This window comes from Pithys albifrons, chromosome 6, assembly GCF_047495875.1.
Source record: "Pithys albifrons albifrons isolate INPA30051 chromosome 6, PitAlb_v1, whole genome shotgun sequence".
NCBI lineage: Eukaryota > Metazoa > Chordata > Aves > Passeriformes > Thamnophilidae > Pithys > Pithys albifrons.
The window spans coordinates 38,410,440-38,428,406 of NC_092463.1; the positions used below are offsets into that span (position 1 = coordinate 38,410,440).

Below are 17,967 nucleotides of genomic sequence, written 5' to 3' on the forward strand. Positions count from 1 at the left end.
GATCATTGTGGCAATGCCATTTGTCTCATCAAAGCAAGCGTGTCACATGCAAATGACATGTTTTGGGTTCCTGGAGGGATATATAGCTGTTGAATCCCAGTGACTTGTTAGAATTGCTCCTTTAAAAAGTCAGAAATAATTTGAAGAAGTTGAGATTTTAATGGAGTTTGGAGGTTGGTTTTGGTTTTTTTAATGGAGTGTTGTTGTACATACTTCTACATAGAGAACATTTCAGACTGAAAAATTTACAGCACACTTCATAGATGTTCTGTCTAATCCACAGTTTATATTTGAACTACTGGAAAAGTAGACAAATGTCCAAACTACCAGTTTGTAAGTTCTGTGGTAATTGCTACTTTCAATATTTGGCACCCTTAAACTGTGAAATATTTGTGTTATAACTTCAGTGGAGGTACTAACCTTGAAAAATAGGAGTACTACTGTGCCACTTAGTTTCTCCAAACCTTATTTGCTTCTGTGTTTGGTATATTTGTAAGGGCTTTGGCGCAGACACTGCTCTGCATTTCTCTGATCCAAGGCTCTGCCATGCTGCATGTACTAACTGTGAGTGCAGAGGACTTTTGAAAGCTTGGTCCTTGGGCTCACCTGCTTTGCCCTGCTTAGACTGATGAACAAATGCATCTGCTAAGGGTGCCTTCCTTCGCCTCAGGACTCCTGGCAATGAGCTGGAAATAAATAGCCAAACCCAGCAAACACCTGTTGTGATCAAAACTCAGTCAGGAGGAGGAGGTTGTTTTTCACAAAAGGTGTTCAGAAGTCCTGTATCTATGCAGCTTTTCTGACTTCTGAGGGGAAAATAAGGATGGAAACATGGTATTGAGGTAGAATCCTCTTTTCCCACAGACAGATTTATACCCGGTGATAGGCTGTTAACTCACAGTTACTTTCTGGTCCAGTAAATGCTGTAAACTCACTAATGCCAGGTCTAACTTGTTCTCCCACCTATTCTTTTTTTCTGAGCTGGAGCTTGTCCACGTTCTTTCCAAGGTGTTACTAGTTCAGCAACACATATTCCAATTCAGCCTGGAGCTCTCACAATTTCATAGTGGTGAAAGTAGCTCATGAGTGGTGTGTATCTCTCACCAGATGCTGCATTTCAGATAGACTGTAAGATTTCTATTACTACCTTTTTTAAAGTGTTTTAAACAAGGAACTGCTGAAACATGCTGCTCATGCTTAGTGATTTCCTTTTCATATCATTCTGTGTTTTTTTCTCAAAAGGCATTAATTCTATGTCTAGTCTGAAAGTGAGAAATAACTATAACCAGTAAGTTCAGGGCTTGGCTATTTTAGGCTATAATGGAGAGTAATTGCAATTTTTAATTCATTTTGCACTAGCCTGTGTTATCTCTAATCTGCTAAAATTCACACCTTTTGTGATAACTGTTTATACAATGCTTTTGCTGACTACCTTCAGTCATTCCACATGACTTGGACATCTTCACAATGACACTGGAATGGTTGGTCTGAGAGAGAGCTGTGATTGCCGTCAGTAATCTGCTGCTCAGGCCAGTGGGGGACCAAAACCTGAGAGCACACCATGGTGTGTGCTGTCTCTGTGGGTAGAGTGCAGTGTTCTGGAACTGAGTGCTGGGAGCCAACCCATATGTGAAACTCACAGTTTTGTTTCATCAAGTAATAGGGCTAAATGCTTTATCAGTATGATATACAAGCAAATACCCAAAATACAGCTGTGAAGAAGAAGTTTCACCCTCATGCAATGGTCTTCCTTAGCAGTAATGAAAAAGAAATTGAAGCATCTGAATCTAATGATAAAAATACATTAGTTAGATCTGGCATTGCCAACAGTGATTACTAAGGCCCATTTTCACTTTGATGTTCAAAATATTAAGGCTATTCTGTCACTTGAAAACTTTTATCTATGTTTGTATGAAATGGAAAGAGACTGAAAGTCCTTTGTCCCATGTGTTCATCCCACAAAGCCTTTGAAGCTCTTATGTTAACTATTTGAGGTTCAGAAACAGAAGGGAAATTTCAAGATAATATAAACATATAATTTCCTAGGAGAAAATGTCTTTAAGTCATGACTAAACAAGCAAATATATATTTTCTGTTTCAAAAAGATGTCTGAACTTCTTCATGCCAGGAAAAATAAATCCATCTGATTTTGCTTTAAGCTGTCTTCTTTTTCAAATGCAACGAGGGGCTCCAGTTTCTTTGGATGATGTAATTTGACTGTTCTGCTTGAATTCTGCTCCCTGTTGATGTCATGTCACTGCTAGCCAACTACTCAAAGAGAAAAGCAACTTCTAGTTTAGACTAGAGCATGGGGAGGCTGAGGTTTATAACAACCCAGCATTCCGGGATGCTGATTTAGATCCTCCCAGGCAGAGCTCAGATTTAAGAGAAGCTGGAGCTCCATCCACTGCTGACCCCATGCCTGTGGGTGGGTGGCACCCCAGGGCAGCTGGTGACAGTGCTACTGGCAAGGCAGGTATGTACTGGGCTGGGGAAAGGGGTGCCTGGGGCTAGTGAGATCGAGTCCTTCAAGGAAAAAATCTGAGAAAAATATTTGGCTACTTTGGCACAAAGTTCAGCTGTGAGGCCTGTGAAAGCAAAGAATCTGTGCATACTGAATTGGAGGTTGCCATGCTTCTCGTAAGCTGCTTTTGACTAACTCCCCAACTTTTCTTCTACATCAGTATCCCAAATGAGTGAACAGCTTCTTGCAATAATTATTGTCTGCTCCTCTCTGGTGTTCTCAATATCCAACATACAGTTTCTCTGTGCCACAATGAGGTTTAAGATTAGGTGTAACTGAAGATGTGGTTAGGAAATTTTCTGGGATGATGATTCATCTCACCTGTGTCCACCTTGCCTTGATGAGACTGAACATCGGCTGATTGAAGAGCTGGAGAGGGTGACAGTGTGGATGGCTACCTATGGGATTCAAGTTGCTGGCCCCAGGCAGCAGGCTATTTTCTGTGCTTGCTTGGCACACTGTGGGCTACCAGACCATGGCCCTGAGTGAGGGCTGCCATTCTACACCATAGAGTCAATGTCCACATGTTTGTTGTTTTGAGACTCTCACATGTGGAAGCAACATGGCTGGAGACATGGTGGGGAATAGAGACCTGAGCTGTCATGCACATGTTTGCACTTAATATGCTTATTTTCTTCGAGATTTGGGGAACCTTCTCCTTAGGAAGGATCAGATAGGATTTTCACGTACCTTCAGAACAGTGTATATGTGAAGCATACATAGAAGGTCATGGGCTGTGCCAAACCTCTCTGTTGCAGCCTCTAATTCAGGTGGGTCTGAGTGACCACCTTACAGGTTTCGTTTTTCACCTTAAAAGGACATGTTTCCAGCCTTGACCTATGGAAGCGGACATCTGTACCTGGGGCGGGGTCAGTTAAGGTGATAAATACCTGTGGTTTTGAGTAAACTTTGGATTTGCTTGAACATCACATGGTGTGTGCAGTCTCACTAGAGCTTGGTCGGCAACACCTCTCACCTGAGCCATGTGAATAAACTCAGCACTCCGCAAGAGCAGACATGAGTATGGCCATGGCTTTTAAATTGGAGCTGGCTTAGCTCAGTGGTAGCACAGAGCACGGTTGTAGTAGCTTGGTACAATGAAGGACACATCAAGTTACAGGACTGTCAGCTGTAAATGGCCTTCAGTAAGGATGCTTTGACACATGAAGGCCTCTCTGCCTCTCATTTACACAGATGGGTGCAGATGCCTCTCTGGCAGACTCCCCCATCCCAGTGGACAAGGCCAATGATGGGGGGATGCCAGTGCTACTGCCTGGAGAGCAGAGACAAGGATGCCCTGGGAAAGCTCATGGTGATCAATCCTCATTCAGGTCAGGGGTGGGAATGATGGGAGTGCAAGCAGCAAAATCAGTATCTGCAACCCTGTACAAATCCTGTGAATGTCACTTTCATGCTCTTTATGTCAGGAGGATTAAATATTTCTTCCCATCTTGGAGAAAGCTTGGAATTTACATGCATGTTGTGAGAGGAGGACAATGATGATATGTAAAACAAGAAAAATAATATTCAAATAGATATTAAGGGAGTGTCACGTCCCTCTTTGATTTACATGGTGTTGCCAGGAGCAGAGGAGCAGTGGGGGAAATGTTGGGAGCGGAGGAGTTTTGCGGCTGCAACCAGGCTGCTTGTGACGAGGTCGATCTGATCTCCACAGTCTCCATTTCCCTCTTTAGCAGAACAAGATTGTGGACAGATAAAAAAGGCAGTTAAAATACCTAACAGTCTTATGTGACTGCTGCTTTGCAGAGGGGAATCTGCATCATAGTCCTTTCTGTTAAGAAACAACAAAATGACTGCTGCCATCATGGAAAATCACTTCAGGCTGAAAAAAAGGCAAGGGAATGGTGCTCTTTGGGCTCTTCTCCTTCCTGAGTTTGGTGGCAAGGCTTCCCTTCTTTGCAAAGGCAGTAAGACCCATAATTAGCCCAGAGGGGGGGTTCTTTTCGATTCCTCCAGGAAACTGCACACAAATATTGTTGTGCCCTTCCTCTTACTTTTTTAAGGTATAAATAACTGAGGAAATGACTTTATTTATCACTGTCACATAAGTGTCCACCATTTAACTTTGAACTTTAGATAGATATTCAGGAGTTAGTGACGTTTTATACCACTTCTCTGATTGCCCTTCATCATAAAAAGCAAAGACAGTGATTTGCACGTTTAATCACATAGATAATAATTAACTTGTAATAGGGAGAAATGCCTGCATCCAAGGCAATTCAACTACAGGTCCTCTCCCTTCTGTTTGAAAGGAGCAAGGACATTTTCTTGACACACACAACCTAGCCAGCCTGTGCCAGATTTAAACCAAGAGCCTACAATCCAACCTTTATAAGAATGTAAGTATAACTGAAAGTGAATAGTGGATTTTGTCTACCTTGACTTCAGCAAGGCTTTTGATATTGTCTCATGTGAAATCCTCACAGGCAAACTCAAGAAGTGAGTGGATAGTGGGATGGATTGAAAACCACTGTGTGAGTGGCAGATTCCAGAGGGTCATGATGCATGGTACAGAGTCTAGTTGGAGGCCTGTCACTAGTGTTGTCCCCCAAAGTTCTATACTGGGCCCAGTGTTGTTTAACTTGTTCATCAGTGACTTGGATGACGGGGCAGATGCCTCCTCTGGAAGTTTGCTGATGATGCAAAACTGTAAGAAGTGGCCAATACCACAGAATGCTGTGCAGCCCTTCAAAGGGACCTGTAACATAAGTATTCAATTCTTTATTTTTGGCTGCCTTATGTGACACTATGCATGACATTTCTCTAGGGTACATATGAAGGCAGATCAAGTTTTATCTGCACTGAATTTTAGGGGGTTGTTCATTTCTTCTTATGTGTTTCCTCCTGTCCCTTTTGGATACTAACTAAACTACACTTGCCAGAGGGGAAAAGACTGCTAGTCCCTTACCTCATGTGTGAGCTGGACATCCTTACTTACAGTTTCTTATTTCAGATGTCTGCCCATTTTCTAGCAGTGATTTCCAGCAGCAGTTGTGTGGTTTCTGGCAATGATGCATTCTGTGCTATCGCGACCTTGTAAGTGACAGAAAGGACTCACTGCTATCTATATAAGTCACCAGAATTGTTTTCCCTTTTGTTATTAATCAAAGTCCATCAATTTTGCAATCAGTTGGCACTGTCAGCTTCATTCCAGTTTACCCTACCAGCAACAGGTATCTGTGCATAAAAACTTCCTCAAAACTGTGCCGAGGGCTGAACAAATTCCTAGTGTTTCACAGTTTCACCTTCTCATTTTCTGTGTCCAAATTTACTGCTTGGACGTTGCTCTGATCTTTGTACTCTCTGCTGTACTTTCATTTTCAGACTCCATTGTCCAGTTCAATTTTCCTGTTAAGAATTCCTTTAGAAAAGCAGTCTGGGATCAGGCAAAGCCTTAAATACAATTGTGAAAGATGCTCTTTACCAAAGCATCAGAGCCATGGATGAATTTTCACTGGTTTATAGCAATTTTGGAACAGTTCATATATTATTTTTGAGCATAAGAATTGGATGAGGCCAATGACAACCTTTATTCACTGTATTCTGATGGGTTATTTCCTTCAGATCAGATGAAAGGTTGATAGGTAAATCATAAATACTTGGTCTCTGTTCCTGAAATCAAAGGTCACTTTTCATGAAAACTATGAGGTGAATGTAGGAGTGGGTCTAGTGAAAGTCACTCTTCAGAAAGACCAGGTGCTGAATGTCAGAAAGGACTTCCTCCAAAACTGAGTGAGTATTTTTCACATTCTTTTATCTTTTTTTTTTTTTCCTGTAATGCACCATTATAACCAGTTTTGACTCCTGGCATTCCTTTCACACCCTGCAAATGCAAATAATCTATTACAAATCCATCTTATGGTAATCATTTACCAATACAGGGAGCATTTCTAATTTAATTAATGAAACAGGTGACCTGTTATGTGAAGCTCAACAAATAAGCTTCCTTTGCAACTAAATGATACCAGTACTGTCATTATTCAGGGTGACTGCAATGCTTGGACAAAACCCATTAAAAATAAATAAAAATGCAGAAGCCTTAACTATAGGGGTTGTTACAGGAAAGTGAGTTAATATCACCTCTCTAGGACTGAAAGGCAATTCTTTGAATATCTGCACTTCACATGGAGAAAGTAGACAGTACTGAACCAGCCCACAAGACATGAAAATATTGTGAGGATCTTCTCTATGATTCTATTTCAAACTTTGCTAAATTATTCCTTTAGTTAGACTTTCATCTACAGTCATGATCCTTCCCTGTGCTGTTGCTGAACTACCATGCTTCAAAGTTGTCCCTGTTTTCAGAAGTCAAGAACTGGGAGTTAAGAAATACCTGCCTCAAAAAGAAATGATCAAAAATGCAGTAATAAATCATTGCTTCTGCATTTTCCATACCTTTCCATATTGCAAAATGGCAAAATCCTTTACATTTATCAGGTCATAGAAAGCTATCAGGCAAACAATTCCTTATTTCCAGGGTCTGCAGTTGCTAGCTCCTTATCGCAGTCTTCTCAGGCCAGGACACATAATGTCCATTATTTTATGCTTTATGAATTTGAAGGGTACAGAGCCCAGAATAGTTCAGAACTTGGCCTTTGCAAAACAGACATGGAATTTTGGGAAGCAGGTCACCCTGCTCTACACTGACATAGTTTGTCAGAGGTTTTAGTTTTTCTTTCCCTTCTCTCCTTGCAGTGGGTTGACAGCAGCAGACACCTTTCTCCTCTCCTACCACTACAACGGGTTTCTTGGTTTTGCAGCCAGGCTGTGATCCAGGTAATACTTATGATTATGGCAGCAGCTCAATCAGATTATGTACGGTCCATAAAAGTGTCTGTAGCCATGGATCCTGCAGTGTTAATTTCTTTTAAGTAGTTGTTTTGCATTCATAACAACAAGAGCACTGCTGTTACAGATTTACAGTATAAGCCAAGTGACTTCAGGAGAATTCTTCACTTGAACTGCAATCCACTTATAGTATCACAGACTCTAAAGGGAAGACTCCTCCTTTCAAATATTTCTGAATATTCAGCTTGGGTGCTGTGAGGAATTATAAGCCTGACTTTTCAGTGGTATCGATGAGGCAGACAAGTCTGTGACAGCCTAGGCAAGAGGAATACTGCTTCCTGATGTCCAGCTTAGGACCTTGTTGATGTGATTATGGACTTGTGTCACCATCCTTACAATGACACATATGCAAAAAAACGAACCCATGAAAGGAAAGAAACAAGTTGGTTCCATTTCCTTTCTGTTAGAAGTACTGTAGTCTGAAAGACAGCAGTAGCATCTCAACCAGTCCTCAGAGAACATAACACACTTTCAAATATTGGATTGGAAGTGATTTGCAGATTCCTCTTTCTAATGGGGTCTAAGAACAGTTCTCTGTCATGTGCTTCAACCACACACAAGAAAGTTATTGGTAGTCCGAATGAGATCTCCACACTCAGGGGTGGAACCTGAGAGCAAAAAAGTAAACCTGCATAGATACATGTCACTTTTTCATCCTGAACAAGAGATATATTTTAAAAAGTTGAATGCAGTTAAATATAAAGTTGGTGAAATGAAAGTGCAAAGTACAAGCAAAAGGAAAGTAAGGTATTCTACTGGGTGTGGTATTGAATGCTACATACACTAAGCATGTAATTGGGTTTTGTAGGTGGCCTGGCAACTCTCTTCATCACTCAATACCCCACCAAGGTTTCTGACCTCCTGGGTGACCATGGACACCGAATATGAAAAAGATCACATTAAAAAGCTGCAGGAGCAGCGTATGTCCATGCAAAAGAAAACCTTCACCAACTGGATGAACAATATCTTCTCCAGGAATAATGTAGGTAGCTCCTTCAGTCTGGGAATTTTTGATTGTTTGATTGGTTTTATTTTATTTCAACCACTGTATTCTTTTTTATGTTATTTTTAACATATTTTTTCCTTAACGTTGTCACTACACATATATGCAAACTAGGAAGGCTTTGACTAACTAGAGTGCTACAGCCTGTACTTTTCACATCACGTCTGTCTCCATTGTTCATATTACCAGTCTTCTCTGAAATCAAGGTTCACTTTTGTAGAATTTAGAAGCCCATCATAATGTGATGTCCATTATATATTGGTGATCCTCTCAGAGGAAGCTCCTCATTTGCTTCGTTTTCCTATAACTATCTGCAGATGTCTGGATTTCCCCAAACAATTCTCAAATCTTAATTTCCTGGCCAAAATAAAACTTTCTTCTTTGCCTGATCAGTTCAACTTGAGTTGCTGCTCAAAAGCTCTGAAAGAGTAGCTTTCATTCTGGCAATTTCAGACATACTGCCATGCAAATACAGACAAGTTTGCTTTCAGTAACTCTCAAACTCCCAAAGAGCTTCACAGCGTGCAGTCAAGTTGTGTGTGCAAGGTAGCTCCAACATAATCCAGGACTCCAGATAAGCTCATTTCAAGCACAAATTATGTAGCTGTGGCATGGTAGGGAATGGCATCATCTAAAATCAATTTTCTTTTCTACAGACTGTAGAGGATAGTAATGAAAATGGACCTTGAGGACACCAAGCAGGACCAGGCCTCTCGGGTCTATTCTAGCTCATAAATATTGTATGATGTTTCAGTACTAGAAGGAGTTTTTCAGTGCCATGATTTAAATTTTTGATTGGTACAAAGGCAGCTGCAGAGTAAATTAACTTTAAAATTTATTTTTCTTAGCAGGAGAAAAGAGATGCAAGACACATTTTCATTTTGTCACCTGAAGAAAGTTAGGTTTCTATGGTGTAGGAAATGACTTCTGTTTAGTCATAGATAAATAACTTCTCATTTAAAAAAATGCCCTCAAGTTCAAAGATTAAAATGTCAGTCTTAACTCCTGTGATGTACTTGTTCATGTATCATAAAAGCATGGGGAAAAAAGCCTGCAAGAGCTTTCCAAGCCATGTAGGGTAAGAGCTGTGCAGAGACTGATGGCTTATCTGGGTCTTCCTGACAATGTAGTCTCAGCTTTCCAATGCACATGTTAATGTGATTGGATCATATCACAGGACACTGCAGTGTACTAAGTTATATTGTTGATTACTTCAAGTCTAGCACTAGGGATGCTATTGAATTGAATTTGTTGAGCAATCTGTGACTGGTATCTTTATGAGAAGAATGATGCAACAAAGCTATTAAAACTACTGCTGGATAAGGCATAAAGCATATGAAGTCTGTCTCTTTACAAATTAAAATAGAACTGTTTCTCATTTAAAAAGTGTCATGGAATATAAAACTTTAACTTTTTTTACTGTAGTAAACTGTAGGCAGAATTCAAGTTTATTGAATATGCAAAAAGCAACTAAACAGGGAGGGGTTTTGTGGAAATAACCAGTCAGAGAAAGCTGTATATTCTTGTTAGACACACAGTACAGACTTCAAGACTCTCTGAGCTGCTTTTACACTTTCCGTGTTTTCTTCCTTCTGCGGAAAAAAAGATCTCCTGAACTGATTAATATTTGATCAGGAAGTAAAAGGCACATGCCTGTTATCTATCTTTTTACCCCTAACATGTAATTATTGTTTGAATTTAAAAACATACTACCTTAGGTGTTGGGGGTTTTTACCCTGAAGATGGAATTATTATTTACCATAATTCCAGAATCACAATTATTGTTTGGTGTGTGATATGGTTTTAATGTCACTTCTGGGTGGCAAGTGGCATAAGGCTAAAAGGAAACACCCAAGGCAAGTTCTTGTTAGGTCAGAGTACACACTGTGTCACGTTGTATCATCTAAGCACTGAATGACCTCACCACTGGCAGCAATGAAGCACATTTTTGTAAAAGATAATAATCTTTCACTTAGTGCGAGACTTTGGCAAAAAGTGTGGAGTCTCCAGGTAGTAGCACAAGTCCAAGCAGGACATGACAAACTCTGTTGAGACTATGGAGTGAAAACCAACTAATTGAATGGGGTCATCAGCTTAATTTGTAAATGAAATGCATTGCTCAGAACAAAAAACTGAAAAGATTAGTTTGAATTGAAATAAAAAATGTCAGCACTTTCAAACTGTTTGATTATGAAAATGCTCAGGTTTTTTTTTTTATTTTTCAAAACCTCCTCGGGTTTCTTCTTGATTTGCTTAGTTGTGGGTTTGTAGTTTTGTTTGGTTGTTGCTGCTTTTTTTTCTTTTGATTCTGCCTACTGCCATAAATAATCTCAGTTCTCCGAAAAATGCATTTTTTAAAAATTAAGATTCATCACTATTTGCATATATGTACTGTCCTACAAAGACTCAGTGAAACAGTGTTATTTGTCAAGCCAGAGTCTGTATTGTCTGACTGGTCTTCACAGGTGAGGACTGAGATAGAAGATATTTACATAGACTTGAAAGATGGCATCTCTCTCCTGAAACTCCTGGAGCTGCTCTCTGGAGAAGTTTTGCCCAAACCAAGCAGGGGAAAGATGAGAGTGCATTTTCTAGAGAACAACAGCAAAGCCATCTCATTTCTGAAATCCAAGGTAAGTTAATATTGGTATTAGAGATCACAACAGTTTATGGATGTGTCTCGGTTTGAGGGGAAAAAACCAAAATGTTTTACCCACAAGCAGGGGAGGGGCCTCCTCCACGATAATCACACCACTCTTTATCAAATTTAAGAAAAGGAATTTTAATACAAGAAGGATAACTGATATATATATATATATATATATATATATATATATGTAAACAGACTAGTGCAACCCACTTCCCCAACACCACAAGAGAGGAAAAAAAAACAAAAAAACAAAACAACAACAAAACCCAGCAGGTTTTGTCTCCGGGAGGAAAGGTTATACTCAAGTGTTCATATCACAGCGCGGCTGGCTGCAGAGTGAGTTTCAGTCCATCTCCAGCAAGACAGACGAGCAGTGAGCTTTCAGATGGACTCGGTCTCTTCCCCCTGTGTTCCCCGTCCAAGAAGCAGAAAGGTACGAGCAACCAGCAGCAAATCCAAGGCAGGCAGCAGCAGCAGCGCAGCACGAAAAGTAGTCCGGAGTAGGCAGCGGCAAGACAGCCAGGAAAACCCCAGCAGTAACCAGCAGGGCAGCCTGCCTCCTTCGAGCCCCCACTCCCCCCTTCCGCCGAGCCAAGACTGGGGAGAATATCCAAAAAAAAAACCCAAAAGAGACAAACCTGCCCCCACCCCAGCGATCAGCAGTTAACTGCTTCTTTTGTTAACCGCTGGCCTGGGCAGTTAAGTGGCAGGGGAGAGAATTTACATAATAATCCCAAACTACAACAGGATGTTACTAATTAATTATAGTATTACATTTATTATAGTTTCCCTCTCTCACATACAATAAGGTATTCTTTGAAGCCAGGCCAGGAGTCTTGTTAAAAGAAAAAAACCTTATCAGATTTTATTTTCTCTGTTATTTGAGTAACATTGTTTATAAACAACTGATGTTCCTCTACTTTGGAAGAAAGGAGCATTGAATTCTGTTTCCTTCCCCTCCTTAGCCACCCATTTTCGAGACACATATGGGTTCTTTAAATCTTTGAGACCACCATCTTTTTACCAGGCTTTTGCTGGAACTCGTTCTTGGTGCACATGACAGCTAGGGTGTGAACATGGGAACTTGCAGGTCTCTGAACCATGAAGAGACATAAAAATAAAACCTGTTTTCTTTAAGAAAACAACCTGAACAGCCTTTTCAAAAACAGTTTATTACAATGAGTGCTAGGCATTAGTCTTACTATGCTGAAGACATATTGGTTTATTAGCAGGTACAAGTAAAAGTGATTGGTCCTGAGAATATCGTTGATGGTGACAGAACCTTAATCCTGGGACTTATCTGGATCATCATACTTAGATTTCAGATTTCATCAATCAAACTTGATAAGGTAAAACTGTATCTTCCTCCTTCTGCCTGATCAGAGCATTTCAGAGACTGTAGAGTTTCAGGCCAGCAAGGACCACTTCGATAGTGGTTCCTGACTACTTCAATCATACAGGTCTTATGATATTACTCAGTCACTCATTCAGCAATTTCTAAAAGCGACTGAATCCACTTTACAGTTTTGCAAAGAGACTGAACACAGTAACTTGGAGATAGATAGGATATTTATGTTCTTCACCCTTTTCTGCAGATTTTTTACTGACTTTTGACTTCAGAATGTGTTTCTCTGTCAACAGTTCTCTCTAGATTTTAGTTGCTTGCTGCATACTTTTCTTCTCTGAAGAAAAATAAACTTTTTTGAAAGTATTTAGCATGTGCTCTAGGTACATGAAATAGAAGACTCTATGAAGGTATCACAAAATCAAATTTAACAATTTCTAACATTAGACCTGAATGCATCGCAATTTGTTTCTGAGTCATACTTCACAGCTAAGGAAGCAAATAAATAGCTTTGCTTCCCACTTGTTTTCTACAAACCTTAGAGAAACCTTTAAAATTTTTTTAACACCTGCCTTTCACCTTATAATTTCTAAGTTCATTCAATTCATTTTTGTTTCAGTAGAAAACATCTATTTTCATCTTAAATCTTTCTACCTGTATGTCTGATACAGTCTGCAAGTTGTGACTTTGAGGGGTTTTGTAAATAGGACAAAAGTAACACAAAGCTATCTTTGCGAACATAAGTATAAACCCACTGATGCTACTTCCTTAGATTGTTCACATTGGTTTCTCTTAACAGGAAGAATTTGGAGGCAGAGCTGATGTTCTGTTTGCCAATGAAGCCTTACTACTCTGGTGTCAGCATAAAACTGCCAGCTATTCCAATGTGAATGTGAAGGACTTCTCCAGAAGTTGGAGTGATGGGCTGGCTTTCAATGCACTCATACATGCTCACAGGTAAGAGCTGATGGATCAGTTCAGACTGAGTTGTCCATTGCTCTGGCACAAGGTTGTTCTAAGGTCTGAATTACATTTTTTTGTAAAGAAACTGTCAAAATCTCTCTGCCCTTTCTCATTGAAGACTCTTTTAAAAATGGATATTCTCTCTCTAAGAAAGGAAGGGCCAAAAGCTCCTGCTTGGTAGGTTCTTTAGTGGGGCATAACATTGACTTTCCAAGAGAATATCACACATCTGAACAAGGCTGCCCATTTGGCCTTATCCCCTCAGTCTTTTAGGGGCTGGTTGTATTGTATGAACTTTGTGAGCATGTATCCCTTCTGGATCAATTGTAACAGAGCAAACAACTCCTCGGTCTCATTCTTTCTCCCTTCTCTGGCCCTTTGAAGAACTGTGAAGAAAACAGCCCAAAGCAGAAGAGAGAAACAACCTATGAGAACCTTCAACATTTCTTTTTCCATTAACTGTTCTGCTGCTTCTTATGCAGGATACCACAGTGGGATTCTGTAACTTCCCCAGCTGTGTCACCTCCCTTTTCAGAACTGCCTCTCTAGTGGGCTTTGGTTTTCACCCATCAGTGAAGAGGAGAAATAAGTGAAGGGAAGAGATTTGCTGGGGCTACTTTGATTTCATAAGGGGTGATTTGCTTCCTGTTACTTAGGAAAGGGGTAACGCTTTTGAATGAAATTCAGGGTCAAAGTAATTTCAGTGTTAATGTCACATTCTTTAGTCTAATAAACAATTTATGGTTCATAATTGGAAAGAACTTACAGAATATTTCTTCCCCTCTATGTCTTGTTCTTCTCCTTGTCCAGGCCTGATCTTATCCACTATAGCTCACTGAGGCAGGACCAGCCCATTAAAAACCTGAACAATGCCTTTGATGTTGCTGAGAAAGAGTTTGGAATCAGCAAACTGCTTGATGCTGAGGACGTGGCTGTGCCCTACCCAGATGAGAGATCCATTATGACTTATGTGTCACTCTATTACCACTACTTCTCCAGACTGAAACAAGGCCAGACAATACAAAAGCGACTTACCAAAGTAAGTGCATTGCTATCTTCATAAATTGAAAGTTAAAAACCTAAAAATAAATTTAATTTCGAGATATAGGGAATATTGTGGAAGCTCAACTTCAGCATCATTTGAACTGAATCAAATGGCACAGCCATTTGAAAGAGCTTGTACCTTGTTAAGTCCCTGTAGACCCTCCAATCTCTATGAGGGTTGCAATGCTTTCACTGAAATTAATCCCTTTTTTACCTCAGAATTTCTGCTTAAGAACATACATGGCTCCAAGGCATCTTGAGGCATACAAATCTCAATAATCTTAGAATGAGTCTACAGCTAGGCAAAAGCAGACCTAGTCAATAATTTTCTTATTTAATAGAAAATATGATCCTTTATTCTATGAGAGTACTTTGGATTTTTATTTCCTGTGAAAATCCTCATCCTTTCTAAATCCTTAGGTACAAAATGCAAAAAACCCCAAAACTCAAAACCCAAACCAAAAATATTTAACAGAACTAAACCAACTCAATACTACCACCACCACCAAGATGAAAAAGAAGAGAATACTAGCTAAAATTTTATTACATTTTTATTATTTTTATTACATTTTTATAATTTAGCTAAGCTAATTTTTTATCAGTTTCCATATACACTTCATCTCATGTACAATCATGACATATATTAAAAACTACTTTCATCCTGTTGATGGAAAACTGAAGGAATTTTGTAGTTGTTCCACTGAAGACCTTAGAGTGAATTTCTCTCTTATCTGCAGAATAATCAATTCTATTTTCATCAAAAATACAAATAAATAGCTTGCAGAAAACCTACACATCCAGGATGGGTCCTACATGAACATCTGGATGCTGATATTTGCCTGTGCCATTGAGAAGGGGAATATATTGCTTAACAGGAGGCCCAAAAATCCAAACTAGGGCTTCCCTGATGGTGACAAGGTGACAAGGTTTGGCACAGTCAGCTGAAAAAGTGGTCTGGGACAAGAATTGGATGATCCCATAACATGGCTGCCTTCAGCACCAAGCCTGTCAGAGTTCAAGAAGTGCCTGGAGGATGCTCTTTGTCACATGATTTGGTGTTAGGTAGTCCTGTGAAGAGCAGGGATTTGGACTCAGTGACCCTTATGGGTCCCTTCCAACTTGAGTTACTCTAAGATTCTGTGTATTAGAACAGGATGTTCTCTTAAGAGAAGCATTAGATGACGGCAGGACTTGGAATTCAGTCAAAGTTTGTGCATCAGTGAGGAGAGTGGGCAGTAGGATCTGACTGGTTTACACATAAGTCACTGTATTTTGGCCAGGAGACATGATTTCTCTTTTGATAAACCTGAAATAGTCCTTCAATCATCAAGCATGTATGAGAGGAACTATAAGGAGCAAGTAAGTCACAGCTTTTGCATTATGTAAAGAAACAGTTTTCTTACTCTGTCCTTTTTCAGTTCTTATTGTGCTCCACTCGTTTTTTTCCATTTATGTTTAGCCTTTCTTTTCTCTCTCTCTTTCTACTTCCCTCTTCCTTTTTCTCTCTTTGCCTCCTTCCCTAAGGAGGCTAAAGCCTGTCTCTAATAACTGCGTTTCTGTCTTCCTGCCTTCCTGACACACACAAAGGTTCAGAAGCAGAGGGAAACAGACAGTAATCTCTTCATGTCCTTAGTCCACTCAAATAGGCAGCTCTGAATTTACTAATAGGATTGAGAGGGAAGCCTGAATGTGTCAAGGAAGCCTTTGAGTTCAGACTAAGTGTGTGACCAGGATAGCAGAGAGAAATAGTTCAGGGAGGGAAATCTCCTTTTCCTCTCCTATGTGAAGTGACTATGCATTTGCTAGGATCTTTCAGCAAGAACTGGGTACGATGGCAGAAAACAAAGAAGGGAGCCCTGATGTCATGGGCTGCTTTTCCTGCACTGAAGGTTGGTGCTATTTTACTCCTTTTAAAACACTGACACTTATTCATTGCCAAGTGCACTTTCTAGTAGGTAAAAGCAGATTACCACTTGGAAGGACAGGGTATTTTCTCAATGCCATCTCCCTCACTAATCTGGCTGGCTGGAGCAGGAAAACTCAGTGAAGTGATAGAGGCAGACTATATTGTTCAGCATTAAACCAGACATCTGCAGGAGAGTTACTCAGTTAGGATGAGGAAAAAAAGTAATATGAAATAAAAAGGCAAGGATGGAAAAATGTATAATGGAAAGAAAGGATGATTTCACTCTAACAATTTTTATTTCATTACGGATTTCATTCTAGATACTTGCTCCAGTATTTAGCTGAACTTGAAATAAAGTCAGGTCAGGCCGCAAGAGAACTAGATAAACCCCTGGACTTGAAAAGTTAACATTGAATCAGTGTTACCATCCTCACCAAACCTCTGTTGGGCCACAAGACAATTTCTAATAATTTATATGAAGAGAAACAGCTCCAACAGAGGAGATTGAGAAGGGGCTGTTTGACCACAGTCTACTGTGTGCATATAGGAGAACCAGGATCTTGTCAGATGGTCTCCTAAAATCCTAAAGTGCTAAAGCTAAGAGAGTGTAATTATGTGTTAGAATAGAATTATATTGAGTTTAGGAGTGAGACTGAGGGAAAATATCCGTGTTTTTTCCATTGTGAAACCAAAAATGTGAACCTTTAGTTTGGGATTCTTGCTTTCTAGTCAACCCACACAGAAATTGCTGACAGTATCCACACAGATGCTGTTTATTCCAAAACTAATGTTTTCTTAAATAAAAACTGAAATGAGACATTAAATAATATTTATTAATCTGTGGCTTATGGAATTTTATTCTGGGATTTCACCTGGTCTCAGATGTGACAGCTACCACCAGATCAGTATAAAAATGTGATGACTGTGGAAGATGATGCTTTCTATTCACACACATTGCTTCATTCTGTTTCTCATATGGCTTGAAATTTTATATTCCCTTTGCAGATTGTGTTCTTGCTGAAGGAGATAGATGACCTGAAGCTTCTGTATGAGCAGATGGTCTCTGACCTCCTGAAATGGATTAAGCAGAAGGTAATGGAACTGGATGACCGTCATTTCCCCAACTCTCTTCAAGAAATGTGGCTGCTCATGGCCAACTTCAAGACCTTCCGCGTTGTGGAGAAACCTCTCAAATATCAAGAGAAGGGCATGATCGAAGCTCATCTCTTCAACATCAGGACCAAACAAAGAGCCAACAACCAACGGCCATACTTGCCCCCAGAGGGGAAGATGTTGCAGGATGTGGAAAAGCATTGGATCATCCTGGAAAAGTCAGAACACAGCCGGGGAAAAGCACTGCAAAAGGAAATGCTGAGGCTAGAAAGGCTGGAACAGCTAGTCCAGAGATTCCTGAAGAAGGCAGCCCTGCGTGAGTCCTACTTGGAAGACATGAAGAAAGTGATTGGAAAGCAGGACTTCTGGCCAGAGAGTGTGGACAGGATGGAGGCTGCTAGCAAGAAGCTGGAAGCCATTGTGGCAGATGTACTGCCCAGGAAGGAACGTTTCACAGCTTTGGATGAAATGGCCAATGTTATCAGCCAGGAGAACTATCACGACAAAGATCAAATCCTGGAGAAGTGAGTGATGGTCATGAGACTTTGTA

At 40.1% G+C, this 17,967-nt stretch overlaps 1 protein-coding gene across 1 annotated transcript in view; it reads left to right on the plus strand.

The window, feature by feature from the left end:
• Window positions 1-7,264: 7,264 nt before the first annotated feature.
• The window catches only part of SPTBN5 (spectrin beta, non-erythrocytic 5), a 92,785-nt gene continuing 82,082 nt past the window's right edge, over window positions 7,265-17,967 (plus strand). The window contains 7 exon segments of the mRNA XM_071559305.1: window positions 7,265-7,321; window positions 8,202-8,375; window positions 10,862-11,029; window positions 12,276-12,395; window positions 13,191-13,348; window positions 14,165-14,393; window positions 17,310-17,941. Coding sequence (XP_071415406.1) covers window positions 8,265-8,375; window positions 10,862-11,029; window positions 12,276-12,395; window positions 13,191-13,348; window positions 14,165-14,393; window positions 17,310-17,941 — 1,418 coding nt within the window. The 5' untranslated portion in view covers window positions 7,265-7,321; window positions 8,202-8,264.